The 27303-nt window shown below is 44.2% G+C and overlaps 1 protein-coding gene across 1 annotated transcript in view; it reads left to right on the forward strand.

The window, feature by feature from the left end:
• Positions 1 to 26203, forward strand: part of E2F7 (E2F transcription factor 7) — a 37418-nt gene extending 11215 nt beyond the window's left edge. Inside the window, exons 5-13 of the mRNA XM_043447048.1 lie at positions 3429 to 3719; positions 4897 to 5055; positions 6510 to 6644; positions 14094 to 14279; positions 14727 to 14799; positions 17008 to 17488; positions 19357 to 19597; positions 21164 to 21585; positions 23237 to 26203. Of these exons, the coding sequence (XP_043302983.1) occupies positions 3429 to 3719; positions 4897 to 5055; positions 6510 to 6644; positions 14094 to 14279; positions 14727 to 14799; positions 17008 to 17488; positions 19357 to 19597; positions 21164 to 21585; positions 23237 to 23407 (2159 nt within the window). The 3' untranslated portion in view covers positions 23408 to 26203. The remainder of the gene's footprint in view (positions 1 to 3428; positions 3720 to 4896; positions 5056 to 6509; positions 6645 to 14093; positions 14280 to 14726; positions 14800 to 17007; positions 17489 to 19356; positions 19598 to 21163; positions 21586 to 23236) is intronic.
• Positions 26204 to 27303: the final 1100 nt, after the last annotated feature.

A 27303-nucleotide genomic window follows, 5' to 3' on the forward strand; every position in this document is an offset into this window, starting at 1 on the left:
TGGAGAATCCCATGGACAGAGGAGCCTGGGAGGTCCTTCGGGTTGCAAAGAGTCAGACACGACGGAAGCAACCTGACATGCACGCATGCAAGGCTTTATGACAGCTTATACTTTTAGTTGGTTTGTTAGTTCTGTATCTTCCCATAGCCCTAAGAATGTGGCTCAGTTGATCCTTGTCAATCTGAATTATTCAAACGGATGGTTAAAGAGATTTGCTGGAAATTGAAGTAATGAGGAGCCAGTGGTTGCGATGGGAATACCGTGGGCTGGACTTTGGGTAAGACAGAACTGGATTTGAAGCCCAGCTTTCTAATGTATAGACTGAGAGAGATTTAAAAAGTTAATTAATCTTTTCTCAGTCATAGCGTAAAAACCAGAGCACCTACCTTGCAGAAACTTAGAAAAGTTAGGAGTCATGTCAGTAACATGCCCAGCTCAGGGCCTGGCTTAGTAACTTATTGCTCCATGGAACTATTTCTATTCAGCTGTTATGAGAGGTTCCCCCTGCCTACTTCCACAACCCTCAAGCTGTCCTGTCAACCTGTACAGCCAGGAAGAGGAAGCAGAGGGCTTTGAAGGGGAGCTGTTTCAGAACCCAGGAATAGGATACAGTATTCTGGCTCTGGTAGCAATGAAACGAGATGTGAGCCAGCTGGACAGAAGCTTGGTGTAGACATAGCTGAGGCACTGGGTCCTAGAAACTAGTCTGAAGAGGTTGAGGGTAAAAGAACAGATCACACAATGCCTTTCTCATTGGGCTCCTCTATACACCCACCCCTTATCAAGAGATCTTGCTGATATCAAAGCAGAAGAAAACAGATTAGATGTTGGAAGGCTGCCTTACAGGTCCCAGGGAGGACAGGAGAGTAGACTCCTGCTCTCATAGGGCTGTGGGTCTCCTGTTATAACCGTCTGCAGCAGAAGTCCAAGGCTTTTGCAACAACTTCCTACTGTGTCATGATTTTCCAGGCCTGCCAAATGAACTTTCTGTCTCTCTTCATGTGAGATAAGACGGGGTCCCTTCCTAGAAGCTATTTCCAGGGTAACCATCTCCTTGATTGAGTCTAAATTCCTGGCTCTATCCCAGGTCACAAGCTGTAAGACCAGATTTTAACCAAGGACCTGCAGAGCATTCAAATTGCACTGTTTCCCAGTTTCTGCTCTCATGTAGATTTGATAACTGATATTACAGGTAAGACGTTAAAGGGAATGACTTTAGTAAATGGAAAATTACACAGCCTAGGAAAATTTACTGGGCTGAGATGCTCTTGATAAGCTCTGTGGGGCATAGGGAAGCATGGTAACAATGAGGAAAGGCTTGCGGGCATAACCAATGCCATGACTAGGATGACTAGGATTGCCTTGAAGACAAAAGGAAAAGAAGTTTCAGCGCCAGGGACAGTCTTTCTGACAGAGCAACCTGCAGGACCTGAGGTCTGTGAAATGCAACTCTTAGATGCACCCAGACAGTGGACAGCTAAACTCAATCCAGGTTGCAAAAGCGAGTGATCAGTCAGGCAGCACACCTATTGTGCATGTCAAGCGGTATCTTACTGTCTAAGTGGTCCGAATCGTCCTTTTATTTCTTATTTCTTCCTTGATTTCTTGGGATGTCTAGCCGCTAGATGGAGACTTAACAGCTCCTGTCTAATACAAAATAACAAAACAGGCGGGCATATGGCTGGCCCTGGGGTGTCTCAGTTGCATTCACATGACATTTCTAATGGGAAGGTTTATGGCGAGTTACGCTCTAAACGAGATGTGTTAATATATGGAAACAGACTGGACCCAGGGCCCAGGCAGAACTGGACAAGGGGCTGCTGACTGTCTTGCCAGCACCGTCCAGCAGGCATCTGGCAGCAGAGCCAGAGCTTTTGGAGGGTGAAGAGCCTTTCAGGGTCATGAGCTGAAATGTTCTGATTGACTGTGAAATGCCTCTTCAAGCGGGGATAGCACTTCCTCTCAGCTCCACAGTTTTCTTGTAATCTGGTCTACTTCTTGTGTTAAGTCTTTGTAAAGCCAAGAGCTGCATACCCTGAGTCTGCTCTGATTATACAACAGCTGTTGGCAAGCGAAGGGGAAGAAGGCATTTTTGTTGCTGGGCCCTTTTGCTTGGAGATGCCTGGCAGCATTTGTTACGGATACTTAGGCAAGAGCAAGAAGGGCCAGTGAGTCCCAAAAGCCTAAGTGTCTATTGCATAACAGGATGAGACACAGATGGGAGGTTTAAAAAATCTGTTTCTACTGTCACCTTGAATGCCAGCAGGAATTTTAGATATCTCCAGCGCCACACAGGGCGTACTTACAAAATAATATACAAAGAGCAGATAAATTAACACCTGTCAGAATCCCTTTAAGTTTATTGTCACACTGAATCCTCCTCATTTTGTGAGATAAATACCCAGGCACAGAAGGAGTATGTAACTTCCAGGCTCACCCAACTAGTAAGGGATAACACAGGGAATCCAGTCCAGGCAGTCTGACCCTGAAGACCCCACACTTAACCCATGGAAATATTTTTAGTAAATTCAATAGACTGCTCGTAATCCTGGATATTTAGGGAGTGCTGCGTGAGTGGGTAGGGAATCCGTGAGCTGGCTGGTCAGCCTGTGCAGGAGTTTCTGTGCTCCTCTGTTGGGCTGTGAGGCAGGACACGGGGTGTGAGAGCATGGGGGATTGTCCGTGGCTGTGACGGGCACGCGGAGACCTGTACGTGCCAGCCCCGGCCCTGGCTTCCGCCTGCACCCTGAGGAGGGTGCCCAAGCTCTTGACTCCTAAGTTTCCCGCACAAAATAGGAAACAGAATATTTACCATCTGTGTTCCCTACTGGCCATTACAAGAATTAACAGGGTAATTTTTTCACATCATTCAAACTCCAGGAAGGATAGTCCAATAATGAGGTTACAGTTATTGGACACAGTTTTATAGTCTGTATAATTAGGACTAACTACAAGTCAAAATCAACCGTCCAGCCTTCATCAAGCATTTATTACTATGATGCATATTGCTCAATCCCACCAGTTTTAACATGTTGAAATGTTCATGTGGTTTGCCTAACAGGTTCAAAGAAAAGTTGCTCTCCTATTTATGTAATACAGATGAAACTATCATCCATCTCAAGGTGGATGTTTACCCTAGATCTTATCAAGAGTTGGATCCCAAGAAGAAAAAAGAAAAATAATTTCTGTTGCTTGCATTCTCATAGGATGAACTTGTTGAGCAATTATACTTGCTGGGCAAAGCATCACACAAAATAGTTCACAGACAAGGCCCAAGCCTTCAAGGAATTTATACTCATAAATGTTCTTTTGGGCTTCCCTGGTGGTCCAGTGGTTAAAATTCTGCACTTCCACTGCAGGGGACCCAGATTTGATCCCAGATCAGGGAAGTTCAGCATGACAATGGTTGGCTTCTATTTTTCAAACAGGCGTTGAAAGGAGACGCATCTATGACATTGTAAACGTGCTGGAGTCGCTGCATCTGGTCAGCCGGGTGGCCAAGAATCAGTACGACTGGCATGGTAGGCACAGCCTGCCCAAAACCCTGAGGAACCTCCAGAGATTAGGAGAAGAGCAGAAATATGAGGAGCAGATGGCACACCTCCAGCAGAAAGAGCTCGACCTGATCGATTACAAATTCGGAGAACGCAGAAGAGATGGCTGTCCCGATTCCCAAGATCCACAGTTACTGGATTTCTCCGAAGCAGACTACCCCTCCTGTGAGTCCCCTGGGCCCACACAGGTCTCTTCTGAAGATGGAGAGGGCCAGATGGGCCACCCTGGAGGCATGTGGCCTCTCGGTATCTCTCATGGAGACGGGCAGACAGATGGCTTCCCACCTGGGCTGCCCACTCCACCTCACGGGAAACCTGTCTAGCGGCAGTTTCATTGGTGTCTGGTGTGTTTGGATCATAGGTGGCGAGTAGCGTTCCAGTTTCAGATTGACAGTCCCACACTGCTGCCTATTTGTGAGCCCTTAAGGAAAATTTACTTGGAAAGAATTTCTCTCTTCAAGAGTCTATTTGTTTCATTATATGTTGGAGTGGACGACTTAGAAAAGAACCCAATTTGCAGGAAATGCTAATGAGGAAGACAGACAACCTTTCATTTGATGCTGAATTTTTCTTACTTATATTGTATTACATTGTTCTCCCCGCTCCTAGCTGCTGTGTATGCTGTCCTTCTTTGATCTTTATTCTCACCCTAATCCTCCTTGCTAAGCTGATAAAGTGCAAATGTTCCTTATGTTTCACTTGCAAATATAAGAAATAGATATGGAAGGGTGGGCCTGGCTGTCATTCCATTCACTACCTCATGCCTTTAATTTCACCCTATGAACCAGTCTTTATCCAAATAACCAGAGGAGACAGCCATCTGTCGGGGATGATTTGCCTGTCATCTGTGGCAACACACGTCTAAGCAATGTCTCTTGCTTACTTATTCTTTATTTCTTTAACTTATTTCCAAAACACAATGGAAGAGGTGGGCACCTCCTATGTGGATGGTGTATTCTAGCTCTTGTGGGCTCAGAGAAATACAAGTGGAGTCCTTGCCTTTGAGGGAAGAGTTGATGTGCTGAAAACAGTTCCTGATCCCCACTCTATCCTTTCACCCTTCTACTTTAATCTTTTCCAAAATTGCTTCATAGATTCTATTCAGTGGAGTATGAGTATAAAGCATTTCAGAATTTATACCAACTATAGAATAATTTTAGGACCCGAAAAAAAATCTACCTTATTTCTTTATGAACCATCTTTTTGTGATGTGTGGCCAAGTGGTGATCAAAAGTGATCTCTCCATCTGCTGACAGAGTTAGAGAGGTCTGGCAAACTACAAGTACAGTCTTTCTTGTGGTAGATTATGTGTTCTGATGCTTTTGTTTCATTCCCTTTGTAGCATCTGCAAACAGTCGGAAGGACAAGTCTCTGAGAATTATGAGCCAGAAGTTTGTCACGCTGTTCCTGGTCTCCAAAACCAAGATAGTTACTCTTGATGTGGCCGCCAAAATACTGATAGAAGAAAGCCAAGATACGCCAGACCATAGTAAATTTAAAAGTAAGCATCTTCACTCAAATCCACTTAGCACAGAAAGGGTGGGGTTTCATCAGTTGATGTTTGCAGCTTTGGAGATTTTTTAGCAAATTATTTTGTTGAGATGTGCGCTCCTTCTTGCCTTCTTTAAGCTTCTTGGTGCTGTGAGAGGTAAGTTGATCACATCCTAGAATTCCTGTGAAAGTTCTGCCTGATGCCTTTTCCTCGGCAGAGTGGATGCTGGAGGCAGAATGGCATCCCACAGATGCATGTCAGGGAGGGTGTCAGAGGCTTTGAGTTTCTCTTTAGCATCGCTGCATCCAAGATGGAATGTCTGAGTTTTCTTTCCCTTTTCTCCTCACCCCCCGCATACTCTTCTGATGGGTGGACATGAAAGTTGTCTACAGGTAAGAACCAGAAGAACAGCAGGGGAGGGGGTGGGGGGAGCGGTGGGACATGGATGCTGGACAGGAGAGTGTTCGAGTTTCACACCCAGAACATCTTCCTTTTCCGCCAGGCCTGGGTCCTGAGCCAGAGACCCTGGCTGCTGGTAGCTCATTCAAGTCCTAGAAACCGTGAATTCAACATTCTCTAGCTTTTGTTTGTTTCCAGCTGGAAGTATAGCCACCCTGTGGGAGAAAGGACTAAATAAAATCCAATTCTATCAGGATTGGGAAGAATACTGCATCAGGGGTGAACTTGAGGTTTCAGGCCGATAACCAGAGCCCTCTGCTTATCCTAGCCCTGAGTTCAAGTGGCTCTCCTCCCTGCAAGTTGACTTCTTGGGTAGAGCGTACTTTGTGGGCATCGTCCTGCCCGTCTAATGTGTTACCGCCCGCCCCTCTGGATTCCTCCTCCAGTGCATGCATTTTCAAATGTCTCTCCCTGAACCTCTCGGACTCAGGGCGTGCCCACCCAGCCCTGCCCCACTGGGTGTCCGCCAGGGCGAGAGGAGAGGCGCTGACTGTCTTCAGCACAGTCATACCGCGTGACCTCAAGCCCCGGACAGCCTGCGTGCCGGCCCTGCAGCCTCGCCGGGAGCTCCAGGGAGCCCTGTCACTGTCACAGCCCAGCTGCCTGGGAGAGCGGGTGCCCCGGTCTCCTGCGGGGAGAGACTCCAGGCAGGCTTCTGACAAGCCAAGGATCAGAATGATGCTTCCTAAAGCCTTTAATTACAGCCTGTTCGCCTCCCTCAGTGTTTTTGCAATCACAGTGATCCCAGCTTGTCACCAGGTGCCTCTGGTAGGAAGCGTGAAGCTGTGAAAGCATAAGGACGCCCTGACCTTCGCTGAGTGGGGTGATCAGACACTGAAATCCTGAGTGATTTCACGCGGGAGCCACTGGCCTCTCATGCTACCCCACTGCTCTCTGCTGGAGGCTGCTTTGGTGGCTGAGAAAGTGACCCGTCCCACAAACTAAGGGAGTGATGTCCCGGACCAAGGTATGGTGTGACCGCAACTGTTTTTTATGTCTTCAAGCAAAGGTACGACGCCTCTATGACATAGCCAATGTGCTGACCAGCTTGGCGCTGATAAAGAAAGTGCATGTCACGGAAGATCGAGGCCGGAAACCTGCCTTCAAGTGGATCGGCCCTGTGGATTTCAGTTCCACAGGTAAGGCATGGTGTTGCTCGAGACCATCTCATGCATAATCCCCAGTTGCTGTTTCGAAGCGTATACCTACCACATGGTGAGATTGATCTTCACCTTCATCTCCCATCACCCACGTCACATTCAAAATTAGACTCATGCCGCCAGCCTGGGAACAGTGAGCCTTAGTCTACAAGTGATTATGCTGGCAGCTCACACACAGAGAGCTTAGAACCTGGCAGTTTCTGAAACTATTAAATTACAGCTCATTGGCTTTTTTTTAATTTCATTTCAAAATTCCTGGAAGTTTGGGCCTGAGGATTAAAAATAATGTTTCATTTTAACAGGTTTTTGGTTTTTTTTTTTTTTAATTTTAAAAATGATGCTTCTTATGAACTCTGGTTGTTTCTGCATTAGCAGAATAAAACATTGTTTTTCTTTGAAATTCCAGATAATGTAAAAATTATATCAGTTACTGTCACAAAACTCATAGTTGGTAAGATGACACCTAAACATAGTGTGGATGTAATGAACACCTTTTCTGTAATTTATTTAAAACGTCGCAAGTGTCATAATTTTACTCAATTAGAGCAAAAGAGGGTATTATCTTCTACTTACTTTACAGGTAGTATTTGTGCAACTGGGGACTGGATCTTTCTGCACCAGCTACTTATGTATAGCTATACTGCCTGGAAAAAAGCCATTAAAGTTATTTTTAAATTGCCCTTCCAATGTTAGTCTTATTAGTATAAATTCCTGCACTTAACCCAGGCTTATAAAAGATACAACTCTCTACCTCACTTTGTAACACATTATTCACTTAGAAACTAGATGAAGCCACTTATAACCAAGTATAATTAATTCAGCAAGTACTTACTGCATGTGAACTATTCAGGCAAAGTTCATTTTATTGCACTGAGCAGGTAATGCATTTTTCACAAATTGAACATTTGTGGCAACTGTGTGTTATTAGATGATGCTTAGTATTTTTTAGCAATGATGTATTTTTTAACTTAGGTATGTACAGTATTTAGATATGATGCTATGGCATGATACAATATAGCATAAACCTAGCTTTAATATGCACTGGAAAACAAATTCATGTGACTCGTCTTATTGCAGTGGCCTAGAACCAAACCCACAATATCTCTGAGCATTGCCTTTAGTAATGCCAAGGAAAACTCAAAGACTTTATGATACAGTCCCTGCCAGTATGAAATGTACAACTTTGCCACTTTCTATTCCTGTTTTTGGCTTATCCTTGGGTTTTCACCAGTGAAGCTCTCTTCCCTGTTTCAACATAAAATATTCTACTCAGCCTTCAATCTGGCTCAAATGTCACCTCTTTCATGAAGTTTTCCCCAATTACTTCTTGCTTCATGATATTGTCCCTGCTGTACACATTTGAGGCAGACACAGTTTTTATTCACCTTTGATTAAACCCTAGTGTCCAGACCAGTGCCTTATGTACTTCAGTTGGTTAATGAGCTTTACTGAGGGTGTATAATTAACATACCTTTGAAAATCAGAGAATTCTTAAGCACTGCATATGATAGTACTGGCTCTGTAGGAATTCAGAGATGATATGGGTTAAGTTCTGATGGACTGTTAGGTTTTGGAGGGATGGAGAGCTTTTTTTTTTTTTAGTTGAAGGAACAGATACCTAAGAACATCTCTGGCTTGTGTCAGACAACTCAGGCATCCTGACTTAAGTGGAGGACCTAGGATAGGAATAATGAGAAGTAAGACGTGATCATTTGGGACCACACTTTGGAAAGCCTCAAAAGTTAGGCCAAGAAATCTGTACTAGTGGGTAGAAGTGACAGGGGTCTTTAGATAAAGAGATTAAAAGAGAGGAGGGATTCAAAGTTGGTGGTGTCACTGAGGAAAATAAGATAGCCAGAGAAATGAGCTGGTGTTGAGAAGTCGAGGAGTTTGTGGATTTATATAACCAGTGGGTCAGCCCCTGGGAGCGCTCTGATCTGTCATGGTAGAGAGGACTTGGCCCTAGGTCAGGAACCTCAAATTGAACTTTCTTCCTCTATCCTTCAGAAACCTGGGCCTCCTTTCATATGCCCTATTTCCATTACTGACAGCACCTTTGTCATGAGCCCAACAATTAAATTTGGAACATCAAGTTACCTTTGATTTCGTAATTCACTCCCCTTCACTCCTCAATTAGCAATTCACCTCTTTACTCTTTTCCTCCCCCACCATCAGGACCTTTCCTTCCTCTTAACAGCTTTATTGAGGTATCATGACATTCAGTAAACAGCACCGTGGTTAAAGTTATAGTTTGGTAAGTTCTGCATTGTATGCCTCAGTGAAATAATCACTGCAACCAAAGCAGTTAACCCATCACCCTCCAAAGCCTCCTTCTGTTCCTTGGAATACCTCCCTCCCTTTCCCCACTCCCAGCAACCAATGATCTGCTTTCCTTCACTCGAGACGTGTTTATATCTTCTAAAATGTTTAATAAGTGAATCACACACAGTCAGTGCTTATTACTGGCAGATTCCGTATTTGCGAATTTACCAACTCCCTAAAATTTATTTGAAACTCCAGAATCAACACACACAGCATTTTCTGAGTCGTTCACAGATTGCAGAGTAGCACAGGGTTTTATTTGCCATTGCGTGTGCTCCCAGCTGAGGTCAGAACAAAGCAGCCCTCTGCCTTCTTGTTTCCCACACTTGCTTCTTTTGACTCATACTGTAAACAAGCATCCTTTTCGTGGTCTTTTCAGTGCCACGTTTTCACGTTTCTGTGGTTTGTGTTGGTGATCTTGCTGTTTAAAATGGTTCCCAAGGGTCATACTGAAACACTGTCTAGTGTTTCTAAGTGCACGAAGGCTGTGCTATATCTTACGGAGAAAATACACGCATTGGAGGAACTTAGTTCCGGCCTGAGTTCCAGTGATTTTGACTGAGTGCAGTGTTAATGGATCAACAAGATGTTCTAAATGTGTCTTAAACAGGCTCATGAAACAGGGTTATGTACTGATCAGTTTATAAACATGTTTTGACCAGAGACTTGCAGAAAACTAACCCTGTATTTCCTTTGGGAGTGATGGTTCAGTATTAACTAATTTAGTGTTCACAGTAACTTTATAGAACTTTACTACAAATAACGACAATCAGCTGTAGTGTGAATACTCTTTTTATCCGACTTCTTTCATTCAGCATAATTATTTTGAGATTAATTGTGTGGTAGTATGTATCGATGGTGTATTCCTTTTTATTGCTGAGGAGTATTCATTGTATGGATATACTGTTCTTTATTCATGCACCTAATAGCGGACTTTTGAATTATTTTCAATTTAGTGCTATTACAAACAGAGCTGACTCATTGGAAAAGACCCTGATGCTGGGAAAGATGGAGGGTGGGAGGAGAAGGTGATGACAGAGGATGAGATGGCTGGGTGGCATCAGTGACTCAGTGGACATGAATTTGAGCAAACTCCAGGAGATAGTCAAGGACAGGGAAGCCTGGTGTGCTGCAGTTTGTGGGCGGCAAAGAGTCAGACATGACTGACTGAACAACAAACAAAGCTGCAGTGGATATTCACGTACATGTCTTATATGGAAACATGCTTTCATTCCTCCTGATTAACACCTAGGAGTGGAATAGGTGCATCACACGATAGGTGGATGTTTATGTTTTTGAGAAACTTCCAAGCTGTTTTCCAAAGTAGCTGTGACATTTTACATTCCCACCAGTGGTATATGGGAGTTCTGGGTCGGCCTTAGTTGTAGCTGTTCCAATAGGGGTGTAGAGGCGTCACTGTTGTTTACTTCGTGTTTCCCCCATGGTGTTCAGTCCAACCATCTGGTATCATTTGTCTTCTGTTTGATGGGCTTTCTTTAACATTTCTTAGAGTGAAGGTTAGCCAATGGTGAAATCTTCCAGTTGTTGTATGTCTGAGAACATCTTTATTTCACCTATATTTTTGAAAAATATTTTCCTTGGGTAAGGATTCTAGGTTGGAGGGGTTTTTTCCTTTTGGTCCTTTAAAGAACTGATTCCACTGTCTTCAAGCTTGCATTGTTTCTGACAAGAAATCTACCGTCATCCTGTTCTTCCACACATAATGTGTCTTCTTTTTTCTTCGTTACTTTTTTTTTTCATTTATTTTTATTAGTTGGAGGCTAATTACTTTACAGTATTGTAGTGGTTTTTGTCATACATTGACATGAATCAGCCATGGATTTATATGTATTCCCCATCCCAATCCCCCCTCCCACCTCTCTCTCTTCGTTACTTTTAATATTTTCTTTATGACTGGTTTTAAACAATTTGATTATGTGTGCATTGTTACAGTTTTCTCAGTATCTCTTACTTTGATTTGTTGAGCTTCTTGGATCTATGGGTTTAAACTTTTCATCAAGTTTGGTAAATTTCTTGTCATCATTTCTTCTTTCCCCTCTGTCCTTTGACAGCTCTAGTTATACTCATTTTTGGCTGTTTGAAGTGGTCCTACAGTTCACTGATGTTTTGTTCATTTCTTTTTCTCTTTTCTGTCACGTTGGATAGTGTTTATTGCTCTTTCTTTAAGTTCACAATTTTTTTTCTGCAGGCATGAATTTTTTTCTAAGCTGCCATGCATTTCACCCATGGTATTTTTCCATCTTCAACATTGTAGTTTTAATTGCTAGAAGTTTGACTCGGGCCTTTATAAATTTTTTAAGGTATTTTACTTCTTGGCTGTGCTGGGTCTTCATTGCAGTGCACAGGCTTCTCATTGCGATGGCCTCTTGTTGCAGAACATGGGCTCTAGGGTACGTGGGCTCAGTAGCTATGGCACACAGGCTTAGTTGCTCTGTGGCCTGTGGGAGCTTCCCAGACCAGGGCTGTCACCAGTGTCCCTTGCATTGCAAGGTGGGATTTTAACCTCTGGACCACCAGGGGACCCTGGGCCTTTATAGCTTTGATGTTTCCACTTAACATGTTCAATTTCTTGAACTTATGGAATACAATTATAATATCTATTTTAATGTGCTTGTCCACTAACTCTATCATCTGTGTCACTTTGAGGTACATTTCAACTAATTTTTTCTGCTCATTGTGGGTTATAGTTCCCTGCTTCTTTGTGTATGACGTAATTTTTAACTGTATGCCATGCATGTGTGCTAAGTTGTTTCAGTCATGTCCAACTCTTTGCATCCCTATGGACTGCACCCGCTAGGCTCCTCTGTCCATGGGATTCTCTAGGCAAGAAGACATGCCCTCCTCCGGGGGATCTTCCCAAGCCCAGGATGGAACACGCATCTTTTATGTCTCCTGCATTGGCAGGTTACCCTAGAGCCACCTGGGAAGCCCGATTGTGTGCCATTATATGTACACTGAGAATTATAAATTGTTATGTGCTAAATAATTCTCTCTTCCTAAAAATGTTCTTGAGCTTTGTTCTCTGATACAGCAGAGTTACTTGGAAACAGTTATCCTTTCAGCTCTTGCTTTTAAGCTTTGATAGGCGGAACCCACCCCATCAGCAATTAGTCTTGAGTACACCGTCCCCTCTACTGAGGCAACACCCTCTTTAGCATTCTAACCAAAGACCACGACGCATGAGATTTCTTTTCCCACTGTGACTGTTGGCAGTCGGCACTATTCTCAGCCCTGTCTGAGTGCAGACACTGTCCTGTCTACTCCTTTTGAGGGCTCTTTCCTTGGCCTTGGGTAGTTTCAGCTCATGGTTGAGTACTCCACTGAATACAGTCAGCCCTTTGAGTCTGCAGGTTCCTCATCTGTAGAGTCAACCAACGATGGATCGAAAGTATTTTTTTTTTTAAATACAGAAAGTTCCAGAAATCAAAACTCAAAATTTGCTGCACGCTGGCAGCTACTGAGATAGCATTTACATTGTGTTAGGTACTATAGTAGGAGAAGGCAACAGCAACCCACCCCAGTGTTCTTGCCCGGAGAGTCCCAGGGATGGGTGAGCCTGGCGGGCTGCCGTCTCTGGGGTCGCACAGACTCGGACACTACTGAAGCGACTTGGCAGCAGCAGCAGGTAACTACAGTACTCTAGAGATGATCTGGTGTACAGTGCCTACAAAATTTACTCCACTGTCTACACAGGATTAAATCTATGCCATTTCGTATAGGAGTCTTGAGCATCTCAGGTGAGATGTGGGGACTTGAAACGGGTCTCCTGTGACTGCTGAAGGGCAGCTCTGCTCAAGGGGGGCCCCTCTGCAGACCCCCAGCATTCCTTCTGCATGACTGTGCCCCTCAGGACCCTGCCCCACAGACGCTAGCTGCCCTGACTTTCCAGGTCTCCCAGCTCCATTCCCGATTGAAGGAGACTTCCAGGCTCTGCCTAGAGCTCCTTCTCTGCCCCTAACCTGGAAGTGTTATCCAGGCAGTAAGCTGGCTAATCAGAGCTTCCCTCTTTTCAGTTCCTGTCTCCAGTGTTTCACTGTCCTTCATGTCCTAGTGTTCAGTATCTTGAGAACCATTGTTTTATATACTTAGTTCAGTATTTTGTTTCTTTCAGGAAGGAGGGTAAATAATACTCTTGACCCACTTTCTTCTTTCTTCTAGTTGATTCTATAACTTCTGATTTTCTAAAGAGAGAATTTTTGGGGTTTTTATTATAAGAAAAAGAAAACCGTAGGTGGTTTTCTTTTTCAGTATTTCTGTATTTTAGAAAATGTAAGTCTAGCTGGGCCTTTCAGTTTACTAAATCAGTCTTATAATTAAAATGTGCATCCCTTGAACTTAAAAAAAATAGCACAGATGAGCAGGGTAGGAATGACTATCTGAACAATGTAAGTGTTTCTTAATAGAACATAGACCTGGTTCTATATAGAGATTTCTGTCCTGATTTCACACAGGCTTATTTCAGCATAAAATTGGCCTCAGGCCCAGTCTTCTATTACCCTCACTGTTCCGCAGCATTTCAACCATGAGGTATCTGCTGACCTTATGTCTTTGGTCACTTAGTAACTGAGCTTCCTGCTGCATAAGAAAGAAATAATAAAGCATAATAATAGGAAACAGAGATTCTTATACTCATTGCCCTGGGACTGTGGCATAAGAGGCTGATTGCAATTAATGTTAAAATCTCCAAATATTCATGTTGGGCTGAGTATGATTGGGTTTTCCTTTGATATCTCTGCCCAAAGAAAGCATCTGAAATGTCAGGTCCATTCTAATTTGGGTTATAGAACATCCTGCTCTACTTTTGTTGCAGTTTAGATAATTTTAGAACATATATGGATTCAGTCTTTAAAGTCACTGACTAACTTTTTGAAAAGATTAGTACACTGAAAGAAATTGGGGTTTGAGATAAGGCTCATGAAATTCCTTTGTCTTCGTTTTTAATTTATAGGTAGCTCCATTACAATGAGAGGTTCTCAAAGCCGTATCTTAAAAAGGTTAAAATTATCCTGAATTATAGCTATATAACAACACTATAACATCTATATAACAACACTAACACTATAACAACATCTCTTTTTTATTTAGATGACGATCTTGTGGATGTTTCTACACCTGTCCTACCAGAATTGAAAAAAGAAATATACGGCCACATTCAGTTCTATGCAAAACAGAAACTTGCTCGACATGGCTCCTTTAACTCAGAGCAGGCTTCTGAGAGGATACAGAGGAAAGTGAACTCAGAACCCAGCAGCCCTTACAGACAAAAACAAGGTATCTGCCTTTATTTAACCCATGGACTGTATCAGTCACCAGGTAATGGTAGCCCGACCTGTGCACTGACGTTTTAAAGTGAGCTGACTGTAGGCTCTGCGTGAGATGGTGACTTCACAGGGTGGCCCTCGGCCTGAAATTGATTCTCGTTGGCCTTGAAGATTGAAGATTACTTGGTTTGCCATGGTTAACCTCTTTGATGCATCTCAGCAATTCATCAGATTTATAAAGCAATACTTGCTTTGTTTTGTTTTCTTACTAATTTTTAATGAGACCTACATTCACTGCTTAGAGCTAGCTTCTGGACATGTCTGTCTCTGAATCAAAATCAGGATGGATTTGAGGTAGTCTTATAATCCTTGAGCTGTGAATAGTGAATCCTGCTGTACATAACTGCTGTGTATAAGTCCCTTGCTCTATTTGTTAGAACTTCGTTTTCCTTTTTAGGATCAGGAGGCTACTCCTTGGAAATTGGAAGTCTGGCAGCTGTCTACAGACAGAAAATAGAAGACAACTCAAAGTAAGTAGTCTTCATCCTGGTTTTAACTGTGACTCAATTGAAATGCCACCCATCAAGGGTAAAGTTTAGCAGTCCTGCTCAAAAATCAGCCATTTGTTTATTAAGAACTTCGTAAGTTTACCCCCTTGTGCCCAACACTGTGCAGGATTTGGCATCTGGGACCCAAAAATTGAAAATTTTTGTGAAAAATTTATCCCCTAGGCTATGAAAACTTACCAGGAAAAATAAAAATACAAATACACTGAGAAAAGACAAGTCACTACTAATGTGACAGAGAAATGATGTCTCATAGTCCCATGAATCACTTTGTCATTATCCTAACTAACGTCATTTATGAACTACCGGGTACTATTCTTAAAAGGTTTGTGTGTATTATCTCATCCAATTATACAACCTTTTGAGGTTGGTGCTATTATCCTAATTTTACAGGGAGGCAGCTGAAATTCTGAGAGGTTAGGTAACTCGCCCAAAGTCACAAAGTCATTAAGTGAAAGAACTGAGATTTAAACCTACACTATCTGAATCAGATTTGGGGTTTGATTTTGAAGGAAATCACATATTAGCAGAGGAAACAGAGGAAATGCTGAAGAGAGAACAGAAGAGGTTTATAATGACAGACAAGGGAAGAAAAAGACTGTTGAGCCAGAGTCAGGGAGTGGATGGGAAGTAAGCCGTAGTGATTTGTCCAAATAAGATAGAGGAAGAGCTTGGGGTATTGGAGGTGGGTAGGTCAAGTTGACAGAATGCTTTGAAAGCCAAGTCGTAGAGCTTAGACTTAGCAGATGGACACTAAAGGGTTATTGTAGCTTCACTGCAGACCATTCAGGCTGCTTTGAGCAGGTAGGGTTGGAACTAGAGAAGGACTGCATGTTAGGAGATCACAGAATAGTGCATTCCCTTCTTTCTGCTCTGCTGTGGTGCGGGTCCACACCATCAGCTGGCGACGGGAAGAAATGGAAACCAGCATAAGACAGTGAGTCAGCAAGAGTTAATTTGAATGTGTGCTCTGCTGTGCGTAGTCACTCAGTCATGTCTGACTCTGTGTGACCCCGTGGACTGTAGCCCTCCAGACGCCTCTGTCCATGGGGATTCTCCAGGCAACGATACTGGAGTGGGTTGCCGTGCCCTCCTCCAGGGGATCTTCCCAACCCAGGAATCGAACTCGTGTCTCCTGAATTGCAGATTCTTTACCATCTGAGCCACCAGGGAAGCCCAAGAATACTTCAGTGGATAGGCTATCCCTTCTGCAGGGGATCTTCCCAACCCAGGAATCGGGGTCTCCTGCATTGCAGGCAGATTCTTTAGCAGCTGAGCTACCCAGGAAGCCCAGTTTGAATGTGTGCTGCTTGAAAATTCTGTAGTAATACAGAGTAGAATGGGAGGAGAAAAGAGAATAATTTTGTAAATACATTTACTTCCTCGCTCATCGCTTACTTCATTCATCTCACAGTGAACGTGAGAAAAACAAGATGTACCCTTAAAATCGCGTCTGGCCTCCTCTCTGTTATCTGCCGGACATCTCTCAGGGATTCCGTGTGCAGCCCCCACTGGGTGACCTTCCCTTAGTTAGATGAGCCTCTGGGCTTCAGTGTTCCTCCCTCGTAGTGGGGGAGGGGGCTGAGAGTAGCTCGTGTTGAAGAATGATGTAAAATTATTACCATACCCTGCTGGTCATTATAGCATCTGTGTGCCTGGGAAGGGGTACTTGCTGGGCAACTGATGACTACTGGCTGTGGGAGAGGCGGAGAGGAGCCTCTGAGAGCCCCAAATTGAGAGCCCCTATCCCATTGCAAAGCAATCCAGGTTATAATATGTGGTTGTCTGCTTCTGGGGTTGGCTCATGATCTCAGGGAGCCCATGATATTAAAGGAGCCCTTTAATAGCAGGAGTGGGGGATTTCGCTGGTGGTCTAGTGGTTGAGAGTATGCCTTGCATTGCACAGGACGAGGGTTCAATCCCTAGTCGGGGAACTAAGATCCCACTGAGACCTTACATGCCGGGGAGCAACTAAACCTGCAAACCACAGCCTGGAGAGCCTGCAACTAAGATCCAATGCAGCCAAATTAATTTTTAAAAGTTTTTTTTAAGTAGCAGGAGAGAGCAGTGTTCCCTCAGTCCTGCTTTGGTTCGTCTCTCTTTAGGAAAGCGGAGCTGGAGGTCGGTAGACTGTGGTAACTGCATGGCCCCGCTCTGTTCCCTTCCTTACAGGGCGGAAGCTTTTGCCAGCCAGAGCGCGATGCCTCCGTCCAGCAGCCTGGACCCCGCCGCTCCTCTCCCCGGCCTGTGTGTTGACTCGGAATACTGTGTGAGCCCCTTGTCCTGCCAAGTCCTCCCTGCGGCCCAGACAGAGTCGAAGGCCTTGTCGGCCCAGAACGGTCTGAGCGGCGGAGGCGTCTCCCTGGCCCCCACGGCGCCGGACGGGGAGCCCCTGCCGCCGGCCGTGGCGGCCGCCGGGCCCCTGCTCTACGTGCCGCCCGCCCCGCTGTTCATGCTGTGCGGGGGCCTGCAGGAGGGGCCGCCGGGGCCGGGCGCGGGCTCCGAGGGCGCAGCAGCAGAGCAGCCCCCCGTGCCCGCGGGTCAGAAGCGCCTGAGCAGGGACAGGAAGCCCCAGCAGGAGGACGAGGCGCCAGCCACCAAGAGACAGAGCAGGGACCACGGGGCCGGCCCCCTCGCCCTTGTCGTGCCCAAGGTGAGCGCTCGGCGGCCGTGCCGACTGACGGCGCCTCGACCCGGTGTCTTCCTCACTGGGACGCGCAGGTAGTCACAAGCTCCTGAGTCTGGAATAGGAGGTGGTGCCTGTATCATTTTTATGCTTAAGGCCAGGACTGCCTCTTCCAAGTAACCTGCCATAAAGTTCAGTTCAGTTCAGTTGCTCGGTCGTGTCTGACTCTTTGTGACCCCATGAACTGCAGCACCCCAGGCTTCCCTGTCCATCACCAACTCCGGAGGCTTGCTCAAACTCAAGTCCATGGAGTCGGTGATGCCATCCAACCATCTCATCCTCTGTCATCCCCTTCTCCTCCTGCCTTCAATCTTTCCCAGCATCAGGGTCTTTTCAAATGAGTCAGCTCTTGGCATCAGGTGGCCAAAGTATTGGAGTTTCAGTTTCAACATCAGCCCTTCCAATGAACACCCAGGACTGATCTCCTTTAGGATGGACTGGTTGGATCTCCTTGCAGTCCAAGGGACTCTCAAGAGTCTTCTCCAACACCACAGTTCAAAAGCATCAATTCTTCAGCACTCAGCTTTCTTTACAGTCCAACTCTCACATCCATACATGACTACTGGAAAAACCACAGCCTTGACTAGATAGACCTTTGTCAGCAAAGTAATGTCTCTGCTTTTCAATATGCTGTCTAGGTTGGTCATAGCTTTTCATCCAAAGAGCAAGCATCTTTTAATTTCATGGCTGCAGTCACCACCTGCAGTGATTTTGGAGCCCCAAAAATAGTCTCCCTCATTGCAGATGGATTCTTTACCAGCTGAGCCACAAGGGAAATCCAAGAATACCGGAGCGGGTAGCCTACCCTTTCTCCAGTGGATCTTCCCAACCCAGAAATTGAACCAGGGTCTCCTGCATTGCAGGTGGATTCTTTACCAACTGAGCTATCAGGGGAGCCCTGGCCATAAAGTAGTCCTGTAATGAAAGTAATTTTTAGAAAAATCACACTTGGCATAAAATGCTAAAAAGTAAAAAAAAAAAAAAAAAAAGAGCCATTCATTGTTAACATGTTTGTATATCCTTTCCCAGACTGTTTTGCCTTATTTTTTTAACACGTCAATGAAACAACCATCTGCTCCAGGGTGCCCCTGAGGTCCAGGTCAGGAATTCGGTGCCGCTGGCTCTGCGTCTGTGTCAGTGCTCATGTCACTGCTCAGGGAGCCCATTTTTCTAGAATAAAAGAACAAAACTCTGAGCTGTCTGCATCCCCTGCTTAGTAGCCTTTGGAGGTCAATGCGATATGACCAGTAAAACTCCCAGAAAGCAGAAGCACTGTCTCATCACAGCCATTCGTAGAGGGTCAGCGAAGCACACTTCATGGACATCAGTCCCTTAATTAAGACCCTTCCTCCTCTATGCGTTCCTCTTGCCAGAATGAATTTTTCTAGTTTTGTGTATAGCCTGTGGCTGCAAAACAGCAGGGAAAGACTGACTGGTATGTCTATATATGTGTGTCTCAGATAAACAGGACGGCTTTGGGTCAGCCCTGCAATTCTTAGCCAGCCCCTAAAAGCCTGCAGCCATCAACACCCTTTTTGTATTCCAACTCAGTCATTTATTTCACCTTCTAAACACCATGCTCACATACCCATTATTGAAATTTCCATCATTTCTGTGCTTAAGAAACCTTAAGCCTACAGAAGCCCCTGGCATGTCCTTGATCTTCATACCATTGCTCTAAACACGACAGAAATGACAGGTGTACAGAAATCAGGGTGGCTCACAGTGATGCCTGACTTTTCATTTTATGGGTTAGCCATTTGGAGAAAATTGTTACGATAGTTTACCGCTGGGAATTTGATTTGCTTTTCTGTTTCTGGTTGGGTTTTGCTTAGAAACCTTCAGATTCCACAGACATCGCCTCTCCCAAGAACTCTGCACCCCATGAAGACACTCACACGAACAGGCAACTTTCTGCTGCAAAAGCAGTTTTGGGAAAGGCTACCACAAACGGCTTCGTCTCTTTTGAGTGGGAAAATCCTTCTAGAAATACAGAGATAGAAAAGCCTTCGAAGGAAAATGAGAGCACCAAAGAGCCCTCTCTGCTGCAGTATCTTTATGTGCAGTCGCCAGCAGGTAAGAGGTGTCATGTCTTTGAGTCCTTTGGGGTAGTCAGATTATACATTGCATGTTTGCATTTCTCTTTACATCATGTGACTGATGTCTTGAGGGGCTGTCTCTTGAGTCATTTCACTCCAGCCCCTTGCTTTCTCCATCAATGAAATGAAGATGGAGCCTGCTTTCACTTTCACTAACCTCACAGATGATGAGAAAGTCATTAGGGCTGATAATTTATTTTTAATGCATTCAACTTTCCTTGGTAAAAAAAAAAGCACAAATATTCAAATGACATTTCTGTTTTTATAATTCAGCTGAGTCTGGCATCGGTTCAGTTTCACAATGTGAACCTCTTGGCCACCATGTGCAGCTCACACGCTGACCACTTAAATATCCCGAAGTGCTGACATGTCCTTGTGGTTGAGTGCCGGGACTGGAGTGAGGGGGCTGGACATTAAAACCTCTTCTGATCTGCGTGAAATTAAGTATCTAGCCCTCCTGAACTGGTAAAACAGCAATAATAAGAGCACCTGCTTCTTGGGGGTGCTATGAAAACAAGATTAAATTTAATAAGCTAATACATCTGGAGCACTTAGAATAATAGTGCCTGACACTTAGAAGATTCAGTAAATGCCCTCTTTTGAAATAAAGCTGAAATATAAGTTACCTAATTTTTTAAAATACGCACTGTGTACATGAAGCTGCTCTTGATACAAAGAGACTTACAGTTATTTTCCTCAGTTTCTTGTTCCTGTCACAGGTTAGGTGGGTATCTGTTACTATTCATTTATCTAGAACACATTCTTTATTCCTTTATCCAATATTTTGTGAGAGCTTCACCTAAGCATGATAGTGTTACTGATACCTTAATAAACAAAAAACAGACCCAGCTTCTTCAGAATGAAAATGTCAGTCCAGCAAAGGGATCAATAGCTTTTTCTGGGCCATGGGTCCTTGGACACTATGATGAAGCCTGGGGACTCCTCCTTAGGGTGTTTACAAATGCAGAAAATTAAAAACATAGGATTACAAAGGAGGCAAATTGCATTGAAATCCAGCTGGGAGAATTATTTTAAGTTATAGTGATAAGAAGATCTGCCAAGCCTCTCATAACTTGTGGGGAGCTTTTGACTCAAGAAATCTTCCATCAAAGTAAGATTATATGAATACACCCGTGCTTTTTACTAGTGACAGTGTCAAGGTACTGTTCATTCGGTTGTGATTTGTTGCCTGTGATCTTAACTGAGGGAAATATAAATTTCAGTTAGAAGTTGATCAAAAGAAAGATACTATTTTTCCCATCCAGGTTCACTTTTCTCCTCAGTTTGGGTTCAGTGGAGCCCATGTTAATAAACTCTGTTGGGAGATGTGAGCATCCCCCACATTTTCACACAAGTAAAGGTGGACACGGGGAGGTGGCCATTGCTGCGAGGAAGTGAGGGGGTGCTGGAAGAGCCCGGGGGTTGGCCTGGTCTGGAGGTGGCTAGTTTACTGTGGGCTCCCATTTTAAAAGGCCCTGAACGTAGGCGCTTGGATGGCATCTTCACTTTGCACTGACTTCCCCCTGTTCTGCTTCCGTTGCAGGATTAAATGGTTTCAACGTGCTCTTGTCTGGCAGTCAGAGCCCCCATGCTGTGGGCCTGCCCGTGGGCCCGCTGCCCCCGCTCAGCGTTCCGTGCGTGGTCGTGCCGTCGCCGACCCTGGGTGCCTTTCCTGTTCTGTGCTCTCCCACGGTGCCCGGGCCGGGGTCCTCTGCTCCCAGCCCTCTCCCGAACGCGGGACCTGTGAATTTTGGCTTGCCTGGCCTCGGATCAACAGCTCATCTTCTCATCGGCCCTGCCGCCCTGGTTAATCCAAAGTCGTCCACACTCCCCTCCACAGACCCTCAGCTTCAGGGTCCATGCTCACTTCACCTGAGTCCGGTGATGTCAAGGTCACATGGCAGCGTGCCACCTGGATCCCCCGCTTATGGAGGTCACCCAGTCCCCGCAGTAAAATCACAACAGGTGAGTCCTAAGGGTCCATGCTAGCCTGGCACAGGGCGACGCAGCACACCGTGATGGGGTTTGCCTGCATTGCATCAGGCTTCCAGGTGGCACCAGTGGTTAAGAGCCCACCTGCCAATGCAGGTTCAGTCCCTGGGTGGGGAAGATCCCCTGGAGGAAAAGTGCCAACCTGCTCTAGTACTCTTGCCTGGGAGATTCCGTGGAGAGAGGAGCCTGCCAGGCTACAGTTCATGTGGTCGCAAAGAGTCAGACACGCCTGAAGCCACTTAGCACACACACAGTCAGACTTTAGCCAAACAACTTTCAGACGGGGATCTAACACCAGATTCTAGCTAGCATCCACTGTAGACCCAGAGGCATTTGCTCATTTCATTAAGTATTGAGACTGAAGGGGGAGATCCTGTGCTTTGAAGGCAAAAATAGTTATAGGTGTCAATCTGTTTCTTAGAATCAGAAGGGACTTCATTGTTCAGGGGGATTTTTGATGCATGCTGACTATCCAGGTGATTTCTCCAAGCTCTCATTTCATTAGATCAATAAAGGAGACCATCCTGAATTTTAGTTGTGCAGCTATAGAAATAGTCAAGGGAAATGAAAGTCTTAATACTAGCTCAAAGATTGTTCAGTTCAGTTCAGTCGCTCAGTCGTGTCCGACTCTTTGCGACCCCATGAATGTTAGCATCTATCATTTCTTAAAATGCATTGTTTAGGAGGCAATGGATATATTAATACATACCCATTGTTTCCATGATGTGTGTGTGTGTGTATATATACACACATACTCACAAAATATACACAGATGTACATATGTAAATGTCTCTAACCAGTGTAAATTAATCAGTACTTTATTCACTTCCCCCAGCTCCATCTGTAGTTCAGTCAGTAAGCATTCGTTGAACTCCTATTATGCATTAGGCATTGTTCGGAATAATTACTTTCTTTCCCAGAGAAAGGGTTATGCTATGGCCACAACTATTTTTAGACAAGTAATCCGAAGCTCAAAAGTTTGCTAGACGTTGAAGTCAACATGTTTTTAAACAAGGGGATTGTAACATACCATATGCGTATTTTTAATGATTGGTTATGTATTAGGCACTGACCTAGGCAGTAAAGATACTGGTAAACAGGATAATGTTTCCTGCCCTTTTAGGGCGTGTTAAAGGGGTAAATGTTTAACATGAGAAGATAAATATTAGCAAGTAAACAAAAAGAGCAAAGACACATACACGTACTACTCACCAGGAATGATCTAAAGTGCTTTAAAAATATTCTCTCATTCAAGTCTCACAGTCCTGTTAATTCAGTACTTTGGTCATCCCCATCTTTGGATGAGGAAACTGCGGCACAGACCGGTTAAGTAACTTGCCCAAGGTCACACAGCTAGTTATGGCAGAGCCCAGACCCTGGCTCCAGCCGCTTGTGACCGCTTCGCTAGGCCACCTTTCTGCACAGAAAATAAGTCAGCTAATTTCCAGTTGTGATGAGTGTTGTGAAGGAGACACAGTGGATGAATGTGACAGAAAAGCAAAGAGGATGGAGCGCCTGCATGGGCATCATAGGCACACAGGTCAGGAGGGGGCTTCCAGTTCAGAGACTTGAGGCGATGTGAGGTCATTTCCGTTTTTATGTACTTTTCTCTTTCCTGTTTCAGTCTCCAGTTCCAGTGACCCCCAAGAGCATCCGGTGCACACACCAAGAGACGTTTTTCAAGACGCCTGGCAGCCTCGGGGACCCTGTCCTCAGGGGAAAAGAAAGGAATCAGTCACGAAGCTCCAGCTCGGCACAGAGGAGACTGGAAATCCCCAGCGGGGGTGCAGACTAACCTGATGCTTTGCCCAGCAGAGGTGAGGATCCAGGCGCCTGAATTCCCCTTTGTCACAGGTCATGTCCTAATGCTGAACCGAAACCAGCATGCATCCTTCCTCTCTCCTGCATCCCCTGGTTCTAATGTTAACTATCCATCTTCATGAAGCATCTATATTCCTGCAAGTAATTGTTCCTAATTGTACATTTCATACCAGTTAGTGTCCGACTCTGTACGTGGTGTCACAGTGGAAGCATCAGCTGACTTCTGTCATTTTCATTCAGGAATCATCTTATTGCTGGAAGGAAATCTGAATAGCCTCCTGGAACCTTGTGGTTTTTCTAAAGGGGAGGGGGCGCGTCTAGCACTTAACTGGGGTGAATGTTCTTGACGTGTATTACCGCTCACCCTGAGTAGATCTGTGGTGAGAGAAACTTCCTTTCTGCAGTTTAAAAAAGCTACTGCTTCCTTCGGCTTCATCAGGAAGCCAGCTTCAGTTGTGAATCCTATGGTATTATTTATTTTGTTCGTGAAGTGGGATTTAGTGCAAAAAAGTTTACAACGACAGCAAAACACATATTTTTCAGGGTATGACGACTTGAATGTTTGTACTTTTTTCCTATAATTTGCCCTGCACTTACTTTACAACCTAGTAATAATGTGGATAAATATATATACATGACGGAATGTCAAGACCAAAATAACTGTGAATGATACACCTTGCTATAATGAACTGTGCTAACCCAACCTGGGCGTGAGCATTAAGATGAACTCTAGCAGCCAGATAGCTGCTGCTCAATAACTGTGTGAACAATGAGGTTTTACTGATCATTTGCTTAAAAAAAAAAAAAAGGAAAAAAACCTACCATGTTCAGTTTCCTTCACTACATGCCCTTGTGGTTTTTTATTTAAATGTTAACTGTAGAGTATCAGGTATGGGACGTCTTCTAGCAATTGCTTTTTTATTGAATAAATCAGGATGGTAGAAAGGAATTCTACAGAAAATTGAGACCTAGTTGGGATGTTTTAGTAGAATTCTGAAGAATGACAATGTAAAGATTGATATAGGACAATAGGTGATGCTTTTTTTTTTAACTTTTTTTCTTCATGTTGGGAAGAGTAAGAGGGAAAACAGACACATTATGTTTAGAACCCCAAAGAATTCAAACCACAGTGATTTTTTCATAGAAGTTCTGCAAAATGAGAACAGAGTGCAGGGGATCATTGTTCTAGCATAAATGCAATTCTAGAGACTTATCAGTATCCCTTTGTCAAACTGTGCTCCTTGAGGATTTCATTAAGTAGCAGAACTAGATCTTTGCATGCCTAGATGTGTTGATACTTACCTCGTGGTCTCTTCAGAACAGATGGCTTCCTCCTCCCCGCCCAACCCTCCCTCCCTCTCCCCCTTCATTTTCCCCTCCTTTCCTTCCTTCCTTTCTTTATTCCTTTCTCCTTCTTTAAACTTTTAAAATTTGGAGTCTTGGTGTAGGTTTTTATTTTTATTTTTGGACCCAAAATGTTATATGAAAGAATAAAAATATTAATTTAAGAGACTCTGGGAGTCTGATAAAGTAGCTTTATATTAACTACAGGATGGTATTAGCCTTATCACCCCCATGAGATTGTTGAAAACTTGAGGTAGGTAGCCAGATTAAATAAATTTGCTATTATATAAAATTTTTATCAACACTAAACTTTTAAAGTTTACAAGATGGTTTTTTCCCCTCCTTTTCATAGTCTTCTCTAGAGTTAAACAGATAAAAAGTCCAGTCCTCATCTTCTGCTAGTCTAATTGTATGGTAATGATTACCCTGAAGTAATAGGATGGATTTCCTATCGAAACAAAAATATCCTTTTTTCAAGTAGATTGTAAAACACACGGCATATAAATCCATACAAGATACATACATTTTAAATATATCATGCTTCAGACCATCCACAAAATATTTTCACTTCAGAGGGCTACATTTAGATGAAAATACAGACTGATTTTCCCCTCACTGTTCTTGGATGCCTGCCACTTTAACTTCTCAATCCTTTTTTAATTCTGTTCGTGGTATGACCATATAAACCTCAGAAGATTTACGGTTCTTGAGGAGTGTTAACAGACAAACCCATAAATGAGACTATGATTCTGTGACCATACTTAGCCATAGAAAAACCAAGAGCAGGTTCCTTTTGCATTCAGTACCCACTTCTTCACGTGGCTCCGTGGCGTGTAGAAATGATAATGCAGTGATCATTTCTCTCGGAATATGAATCTGTTTGTTACAGAGCAGCTGATGGTAGTGGAACAGCTGAGCTAGATATGGATGTTAGGGGTGGTGAAGAAGCCTTGGTGGCAATCTTGAGTCTATCATTGTATAATTTCGTAAAAGAAAAAAAAAAAAATAGATTGTCCGTGACCCTGCTAAGGAAATGCAGCTCTGAGTCAGCACTGAGGGAGGTGTGTGTGTGCCCTGCACTGTCCAGGGTTTGTGAAACCCTTTCATTCTGGTACAAGAGTTGGGGGTATAACTTTTATACTTGAATCTACCTACCAAGTTTACATTTCTCGATTCCTTTTTGTAAGGTGCTATTTCTGTATTTAAAGAACGTTTTTTCCCAGTGTAAAGCTGCTTTCCGCTTTATCTTATTGCACTGCTAGTTTTGTGTAGGTATTTTATTGCTGCTTACTGCTTTCTTTTGTATCACGTAGCTCTGCTCTTTCTTCTAATGGCTATATTATCTATATAATTTTTTCGTTTTTTCTTTTAGCAAAGTATTAAGCTTTATAAAATATCAATAAAAATTAATTCATTTTAACGAGAAGTGTTGGTTGTATTTGTTGGTGAGCTTTCTGTAGATACTGATTTCATGGTAAAACCATTCACTGTACAGAGTAGCCAGCCAGACCTTCATAAACCCAAGTCAAATCTTTTTCCTGCGCCCTTCCGGCGGTTCCCAAATGCCAAAACTTACAGTAGCAGAAACATGTGGGAGCTTGGGCAGGTTGAGGGACTCTGCTGTTGAGATTTTCATTTCTACCAGAGGTAGAATCACTGTGGGTTTGAAGTTTCCAGATGATGTGAGGCTTAACCAATACAAGAATCACCAGTGAGGTCACCTCCCTGGCTTCTCATGATCTGTTAGGTTAAATGGTTCTTAGTCTAGCAAATGCTCACCCATTGTTCAAAGCCAGATTCCATGGTTAACCCTCGCTTTTACATGAACCTCCAAGAGACTTACTCTGACTTTCCTTAGCTCATATTATCTCCAGAGCCAACTGGAGATGCCATTGCGGTCAATCTCCTCCGCTAGACTGTCAGGCGCGGAGGGAAACAGCTTAGAAACTCCAACCTCAAACCCAGCCCCTGGGGCTCTGAAGAAGCCCCTAAACTGGTGAATGGATGGCCCACAGGACCTGCCACAACAGGGCTTGTCCCTTCCAAGCCTTCAGCTGGATTCAGCTTGTGCCTGAGACCTCTTCCAACAAATCACTTGTCCCAGTCTTTAGCCCTCATCTTGCAGAGGTATCTAAAGTGACCCAGGACAGATCTGCTTCTGCACACAGTCAGGGTTAGGATTTTGCGTGAGTGCCCATTCATTTCAGTCATGTCCAGTACTTTGGGAACCCATGGACCACAGCCCGCCAGGCTCCTCAGCTCTTATAACTCTCAGGCAGGAATAAAGTGGGTTGCCATTTCCTACTCCAGGGGATCTTCCCAACCCATGGATCAAGCCTGGGTCTCCTGTCTGGGCAGGCAGATTCTTTACCACTGAGCCACCCGGGAAGCCCATTGGGATTTTACTAGCATCGATTTAGTGGCATCATATATAACACAGTATTGCAGGCATCCGCGAGTATCTTCTTGTGTGTGCCCACCCTTGTGTCTAACAGTGTAAAGGGTATATTGAACAAGCAGAACTCA

Source organism: Cervus canadensis, chromosome 25 (assembly GCF_019320065.1).
Source record: "Cervus canadensis isolate Bull #8, Minnesota chromosome 25, ASM1932006v1, whole genome shotgun sequence".
Taxonomy (NCBI): domain Eukaryota; kingdom Metazoa; phylum Chordata; class Mammalia; order Artiodactyla; family Cervidae; genus Cervus; species Cervus canadensis.